General features: G+C 26.4%; 1 protein-coding gene across 1 annotated transcript; it reads left to right on the forward strand.

Moving 5' to 3' along the window:
* The first annotated feature begins 4052 nt into the window (after positions 1–4052).
* On the forward strand, positions 4053–8589 carry LOC130946769 (serine decarboxylase-like). Its single transcript, XM_057875613.1, has 6 exons — positions 4053–4272; positions 5019–5250; positions 6479–6672; positions 6774–6910; positions 7339–7507; positions 7974–8589. Exons 1-6 carry the CDS (start codon positions 4083–4085, stop codon positions 8363–8365), a joined length of 1314 nt encoding a protein of 437 aa, XP_057731596.1. The 5' UTR covers positions 4053–4082; the 3' UTR covers positions 8366–8589.
* The last annotated feature ends 222 nt before the right edge of the window (positions 8590–8811 follow it).

Here is an 8811-nt window from a genome sequence, read left to right on the forward strand (position 1 = left end):
TGGGTTCCATTTTTATTCCAAGGACGAAATTCATTTTTATAATAAAAATATAAGAAAATAACGAACTTTTAAAAAGACAATCTAAATTCTAAACTCATGCTTAATCTTCTATTTTTACTAATGCTCCAAATAAATTTTAATAAATTCTTTTTAATTATTTTATCAATCAATCCAAAATATTAAATCATGAGTAATATACGCAGAATTAGCACCTAACAAAATTTTAGTTGGATACTTTAGTCTTTAATAAATTTTAATTATTAAATCAATTATCAAATTTTTATTTTGTTAAATAGATCAGTTTTCACACTATATTATTTATTTGTTGTTTAATTTTTTTATCAAGTTTTAATGTAAAAATTAATTTGCCTAATAAAATAGAAGGTTAAAAATTGATTTAGTAATTAAAAATTTTTAAGAATTAAATTATTTGAATAAATTTTTTTTAAGAACTAATTGGAGATATTATTCAAAATCGTAGAGATGACACATAATAATTCAGAGAAATAACTACAAATTTTTTTTTTACTGACGACCTTATTAATATCGATCACAGACGTCAATAAAATAATATTTTCGTATATTATTACATGAGTTATTACATTGAGCGTAAAAGAAATAAAGAATGTAAAAGTATATCAATGTTTAGATTTCATAAGAAATAAATACGGATTACGATAACAATATTTTTTTAGTTTGTTACTTTTGACATAAGACAATTTATATTATTAAAAAATATAAAATTATTTTTATTGGGCCATGTTAGTATATGATATTATTGCAATTATATATGATGATTATTTTCTAATTGTTAAATATTGTCAAATTATGATGATAGTACACTTGTATTATACTCTAATCTTTTTTATTTTTTATATTTGTATTATATAAAGTAATTTTGTTTCGATAGAAAATTTAAGAAAAACATACTTAATATGTAATTTATTAAAACTTTTTTATATAAATTTGAATTTTCTAAAAATATGTTACTTGCTAAAGGACGTTTTTTTTCTCTTTTTAATAGAATTAATTTTTTAAAATGTTTTATTGAAACATCTTTATAATTAGATAAGGTAATTTCTCAAATAAAAAAATACTTTTTCTTTCAAAAATATCAATTCAAACAAATATTAAACAATATGTATATTGGAAGAACAAAAAATAATAAAAGTTACTAAGATTAAATTGATCATAATTAGCTATTAATAAATTTCTAAAAAATATAACGATTATAACTAATAATAAAAGTTCAAATTTTTTATTTTTATATTTTTTAAATGGTCTTAAATTTTTATTTTTGATTGTCCACGGTATTTTTTAATTTGATAGGCCAAGAACTAATTAATTCGTCGTAGATCTGAACTTCATTTAAGAATTTTGTTGCTGACTAATGGATTGCTACAGCCACAAAGTGAGATTTAAACTTCTAAAGTTTACTAACAATTTGACTAATTCAAATTGGTTAAATGTAAGACTATTAGATTTATTGATATCAAAATTATTATTGAAAAAATGAGGGCATATGAATTAAAAAAGAAAAGTCTAACGCACCTAGGCCCTACAAATCGGTTCAGCGTCGTTTCTTTAAAATTGATTGAACCTAAAGGCCACAGGAATAAAATTTGCTCCCTTTTAATTCATTTGAAGTTATGCTAATTATTTTTCAGCCAGGTATTAATAAGGAGTGCAGTCAATTGTAATCAATTAGCACTTTTTTTTAATTTTTCTTAGAGAAAAAATAAATTTAAATTATCATAAAAAAACATTTAAATTTTAATGAAAAAATTCAAAATCTAAAAAAATAATTTAAAATCAAATAATAACAAATATTTAAAATAGTTATAAAATTATTTTAAAAATTTTAAAACTCTAAAAGTCATTTTAAAAATTTTAAAAGTTTTAAAATTATTTAAAAAATTTATAATAAAAAAACATCTGAAATATAATAAAATAAAATATTCAAAATCTAACAAAAAAAGAGATATTCAAGTTCGTTTTAATTTTTTTTTTGAAAAAATGTAAATTAAAATTGTCAAAAAAAAAATCCAAAACTTAATAGAAAAATTTAAAATCTAAAAAAAAAAATCAATTAATAACAAACATTTAAAATTATTTTATCTAATAAAAAAAACATTCAAAATGTAATTAAAAAAGATCCAAAACCTAACAAAATCAAAATATTCAAAATCATTTTAAAAATTTCAAAACGTAATAAAATAAAACATAAAAAAATAGAAAAAGAACATATGAAAAACCTAAGCAAGAATTATAAAAAAAAAATTAAAAATCATCCAAATTTTAAAAGAAAAAAATTTCAAAACTTAACCAAAAAAGCATTTAAAATAAATAAAATAAACCTAAAAACTTAGGTACAGTTATCTTTATATCAAGTTAACTGTTAAATCATTTAATAAATTTAACTAAATTATCATTTAATAATTTTTAAATATTATCTTTAGATAGATAACTGCACGAGTTTTACAAAAAAAAAATCATCCAAAACTAGGAGTTCTTGGATGACCGTTATGTCGTGACCCTCGACAGGGCAACAACAATGGACATGTGGCAGTCTCTTCGGTGGTGTGAAGCGATGTGTTTACGAGGGGAGGACACGGCAGTGGTCGACAGCGATGTTTTCGCAAACGGAGAGTTTGTGTCCCCGAGGGAGGCCACTGCCTGCGGTCGGCGGTGCGCTCGGGAGGGGAGGGCACGGCGATGGTCTGTGGTGCTGCGTTTGCGACGGGGCTGGCTGCGTTCTTGCCGCGGTTGTGAAGTGAACACAGTTGCGGATGCGAGGGGAGCCTGCGGCGGTTCTCCGCAGCGCTGCATTGGCTAATGGAGGAGATGCTTGTCTGCCGCGGTGATCAGCGGCACTGTGTTGGCGAAAAGAGGGCGTTGCCTGAACACGATGGTGGTCGACGGTGCTGTTTTCGGAAAGGAAGGGGGCTGCGTGCAGCGTTGGGTGTAGCGGCCCTGACGTAGCTAAAGAGAGGGATAAAAGTTTGTATAGTGTTTTTTTTTCACCCTCTACTGTAAATATGTGTGAGTATGAAATTAGAAGATCGGCTCTTTGAATATTTTTTTTTTTTATAATTTTTATTGGGACTTTTTTCAAAATCAAATTTTGTAAATTTTTTTATAAAATTGTTCAAATTTGTTGCACATGTAACTGGTCCCCTAATAGACTTTCTCTTATTTCCCTTCTTCTATAACATAACAGTTGATGGTATTAGGCTATTAATTAGTTTGACTAGATTAATCGAAATAGATCATCAGATCGTTCTGATTCAAAGTAAAAACCAATTATAAGTGAAGCGTTCAAAACTTTAGATAATTTGTCAAAAAAAAAAAAAAAAGTAAAACGGTCACAATAGTCTGGCTTTAGTGGTTAGTCAAATTAAAATAATAAAACATACAAATTATTTTTTTTTAAAATATATATAATACATAGAATTTTACTTAAATTTCATTTATTTTTATCTCATAATTATTTATTTATTTTCTTTTGTGTTATTCAAAATATTTACGGTCTCCCATTGTACTGATAATCAAACCGAACCAGTTAGTTTGACCAGATTAAAAAAAATCATAATTAGACTGGTTTAATTCAAGATAAAAAACCAATTATTAACGAAATGATAAAAAAATGAAAAATCGGTTAAAAAATAATAAATTGATCAAACCGATATATGGTCTTTTAGTTATTATCAGGTTTAAAACAATTAAAATATTTTTAAAAAAAATATATTTTTATAGATGAATATTTTTTTTAAATCATTGATTGAATCTCAATTATATTTCTAAAAATATTGAACCTTTAATTCTACTAGTTCAATAACTAGTTCGAGTCTCAAAACTACAACAATGATTCAATCTATTCATACGCAAAAACTTTTTAAAAGGACATGAATACAAAATGTATACATCCATAATAGGACAGGTAGTTAAAAATTTTGGTAAAGATGTATTAAATTTGCTCAAGTAACTTAAATGTCGTTTATTTTGCCCTATAAATATTCATACCTGGCCATTGAAAATTGTCATCAGTTCATTTCTCTAACAAGCTAGCCATAGAAATTATAATGGTTGATATCAGCAATTCCATGCTCTCATCAGGAGAAGAAGAGAACCATATTGAAATCCAAGAGAGTAATAATGATGAACAACACAGTCTTGCCATCACCAACTATACCGGAGAGGCAAGAGATGATTTGAGTGCATCAATTAATCGCTTCGTGGAGACTCTAAATCACTTCAACTTGCGCAATTTGGGTAGGATTCAATGCTTTCAAATATAGGTTTAATTCTTCTGTCGTCTTTATAATTTCATTGAATTTTCAATTAAATCTTTATACTTTTTTTCTTTTTTATAGAATTCCTATACCATATCAGATTTTGTAATTAAGTTTCTATAATGACAAAAACAGTAAAATTAACAGAATATTCCGTTAAACAAATCGAATATGCTTAACATACATTTTATTGAATATTCTGTATAATTTATCAGAATATTCCGTTAATTTCAATATTTTTGTCACAGTAAGAATTTACTTATAAAATCTAATATAGTATAGGGACCTAATTGAAACGAAAAAAAGTATAAAGATCTAATTTAAAATTCGATAAAATTATAGAGATCGAGAGAATAATTAAACCTAAAATATATATTGCTCCACGTGTATGAGGCATTGATGCATATATCTCTTTTATTTCTCCATATATTTTGTATTTTTTTCTATTAAATAAATTTGATTAATGTTAAACTCTTGTTACACTGATTTGGATACTACGGAAAAATGAGAAATTTTTTGACAAAGAATGACGTTGGATGAAAAAGAGTAAAGATTATAATTAAATTTGTTAGAACGAAAAATGTATAATGCACATGATATTTCTTTTTAACTATAAATAGAATAATATTCAATTTTCAATAAAAAAGAAGTCTTTGACATAGTATGACTTGGAGAATATTACAATCTTCTAATTAATGCACCCACTATATATTATATATAATGCAGGGTACCCTAGTAATCAAGAGTTGAAGTATGATGGATTGGGAGCATTGCTTAATTATCACATAAACAATGCAGGAGATCCATTTAAAGGAAGCAGCTTTGGACTAAACTCATCAGAATTCGAAGTGTGCGTGCTTGATTGGTTTGCAAAGTTATGGCAGATACACAAGGGTCACTACTGGGGATACGTCACTACCGGTGGGACTGAAGGAAATCTTCATGGCATTTTAATAGGGTTCGTTTTCTTTTTCTTTTCTTTTTTTTTTATCCTTGTCCTTTTTTCTAAAGCTATTACATAGTATAGAGTTCATCCATAAAAATTCCTAATCATATATACGAAACTAAACATATTACATACTAAAAAAATTACATATAAAGCATATACGTAAAAAATTATATATACATATTGTTTTATTTTAATTGAACAAACCCTAATAACACTATATTTGGTTTAAAGAAAAATAAGAAAAAAAATGAATAAAAAATTTCATTTTTTTTTGTTTAGATACTAAAAAAAATAGAAAGAAAAAAATTTTTTAATGTGGATTTCACTAAAAAAATTTTCTCTCCATTACAAACAAGAAAACAAAAAAAAATGTTATTTTTGTGCATTTACAATATTATCTATTATTATTATTATTATTATTATTAATTATCAATATAAATTTAATTATAATAGTTATTTAATAGTTTTAGTATATTATTATAATAAAAATTTATATTTAAACATTATATATATTAGACGATAAATAATTTAAATCAAATATATAAAATTATAATATTTATAAAATACAATAAAATATAAATAAATAAAAATATTTATACTTTATTTTATTATAAAAGTATTAATGTAATTTTATACCATTTCTTTCTTCTTATTTTTCTTTTCATCCAAACAATTTTTTTTCATTTTTTTTTATTCATTTTCTCTTCATTCAAACAACATATAAATAACTCAATTTTTTTTCTTATTTTTTTCTTCTCTCATTTTTTTTCTTTTAATTTTTTTTTATTTTTTTCTTATATCTAAACAAAGCCTAAGTATAAAAAGAAAATTAAAAAATTTCAATAACTGTAAAACAAATTTGAGCAGGGGTCATGCATGAGTTTAAGATGAAAGAAAAATCTATAAATAATTGGATTAGTCGCTCGTTGTTTTAATTTAGGATTATGCTACATAATCAATAATTTTTTTGAATAATATGAACAACCACCAATCAAATAAAAATACACTACACCTCCAAATAACCTAACTAAATCTTAATATTAGAATAATTATTCGTACACCTAGTGAAATAAACATCCAATATGTCTATTATTTAGTATTTTTATTGTCTATCTTTACTTTTTTTTCATTTAATCTGGTGTCAACCACTTTCACCGATCATTTAATAATATGTTGGTCAAAGATAGAAGATCAGAGAAGATATTAAATTATATATCTCTTAATAATGTATGTGTAGGAGAGAACAACTTCCAGATGGAATTCTATATACCTCGCAGGATTCACATTATTCAATATTCAAAATAGCAAGAATGTATCGAATGCAATGCGTGAAGGTTGCCACTTTGATCTCTGGTCAGATTGATTGCAATGATCTAAAGGCTTTACTACTTGTTCACAGGAATAAGCCAGCCATCATCAATCTTAACATAGGTCTTGTATTATTTGATGCTTACTCGTGCTGTTTATGTCACGCACATATTCATCAACACTTTTGGTAACTTATTATAAGGAGGATTCTACTATGATTGCAGGGACAACTATGAAAGGAGGAGTTGACGACCTTGATCTTGTAATACAGACACTTGAAGAATGTGGTTTCACTTCTGATCGATTCTACATTCACTGCGATGCAGCATTGTTTGGAGTGATGCTGCCTTTTCTCAAGAGAGTGAGTTAACATTATGATTATCACATTCACTTTATATCTACGTGTATTTTATTGTCAATATTTTAGTAATGTATCGGGTACGAAGAGTGTTTACTAATGCGGGTAATTCAATTATCAGTCCGAATTTAAACTAAATCAATTAAATAGATTCTTAAATCAATGAATAATAAGGTATAATTAAATTTGGCACGATAATATCAGATCATAATTAATTCGCCAGGTAATATTTTTGGAAGAGTAGAATTCGAACCAATTTACAAACTCGATAATCTTTTTATTAAATAAAAAAATATAAATTCTAATAATTTATATATAAATACACTGATTTTTCTATTTATCAAAATAAATAAAATCGATAATTAAATAATACAAAACGTAACGGATGAAATATCATTCTATTATAATCTTAAAATATGATGATTCTGCAGGCACCAAAGATTACCTTCCAGAAATCCATTGGAAGTGTAACTGTTTCTGGCCATAAGTTCTTGGGATGTCCAATTCCATGTGGTGTTGTAATAACTCGTTTGAAATACATCAATAATGCCCTATCCAAAGATGTTGAAATCATTGGTTCAAGGGATGCTACAATAACAGGTATACGTATAGAGAAATCAAATTTAAAATATAGCTTTTAATAAAATATATTTGGTGAAACTCACGTGCAATTAACTTCTTGTAAAATTAATAGTTGAGAGTCGTTAAATGATTTATTAGATTTGACTAAACTATCATCTAACGACTCTCATTTATCAATTTCACATGAAATTAACTGCACTTAAATTTCTACCAATAAATTTTGGGGATGAATTAAAATTTGTGATACAAGGTGCGAATAATGTTATTTTTTTCGTGTGATTGATTCACGAACGGAACATATCAAGTTTGATAATGTATTATTATGAGATCCCACAATAAACCACCGAATTTCAGCATTTTTTTCCGATTTTATGGCGTTTTTTGACCCGGACGTACTAGTTCTCGTATTCACATGGCATGCTTGTATTTTCTTTATTGTAAAAGATAATAAATAAAACACATAAAAGGGTGTGATTTGGTACAGGTAGCCGTTGTGGACATGCCCCTATCTTCCTTTGGTATTGTCTGAAAAGCAAAGGATTAAAAGGGCTTAAGAAAGACGTTGAGAAGTGCATAATGAATGCAAGTTACTTACATGGTCGATTGCGTGGTGCTGGCATTGGTGCAATGTTGAATGAGTTTAGTAACATCGTTGTGTTTGAGAGGCCTCAATTAAATGATGACTTTATTCGTAGGTGGAGTTTGGCGTGCCAAGGGAAAATTGCGCACGTTGTTGTCATGCAGCACGTGACCACTAAAATGCTTGACTCTTTTGTTAGTGAGTTTCTTCAGAAAAGGTTTCAGGCTCAGTGCATTGCAGACCATGTTGGTTCCTCAAATTGTTCTTGTTCCATGCATGATGGTTTTCTTCATTGAGACTACTTATGTCTGATGATGCATTTTGTCAATCCAACAATTGAATTTTAATATTTTATTATGTACTACTTCTATTATATAAAATGGGGATATTACATAAATTTGATGTACAATTTTCTAGAGAATAGGAAGAATCCGACAATTAAGCATATTGCTCGATATATTCCATTCACATGTCATTTTAAAGATTTGACCACGTGTAATAGTTTAATGATAGGTGGATTAATAACACATGATATATTGACATGAATGATTATTGTGTTATTTATTATAATATTATTTAGTCACGTGTTAACTTATGTCACGTGTGACAATATTATTCTTCTGTCATCTGTGATGTTATTATTATAGATGAACTAAATTGGTTCCTGAACATGCATTAAGTAATTTATTTTAATCCTTAAATTATTATGTCTTACACCAAATTAATTCCTTTACTAATTTGT

Source organism: Arachis stenosperma, chromosome 8 (assembly GCF_014773155.1).
Source record: "Arachis stenosperma cultivar V10309 chromosome 8, arast.V10309.gnm1.PFL2, whole genome shotgun sequence".
NCBI classification, from domain to species: domain Eukaryota; kingdom Viridiplantae; phylum Streptophyta; class Magnoliopsida; order Fabales; family Fabaceae; genus Arachis; species Arachis stenosperma.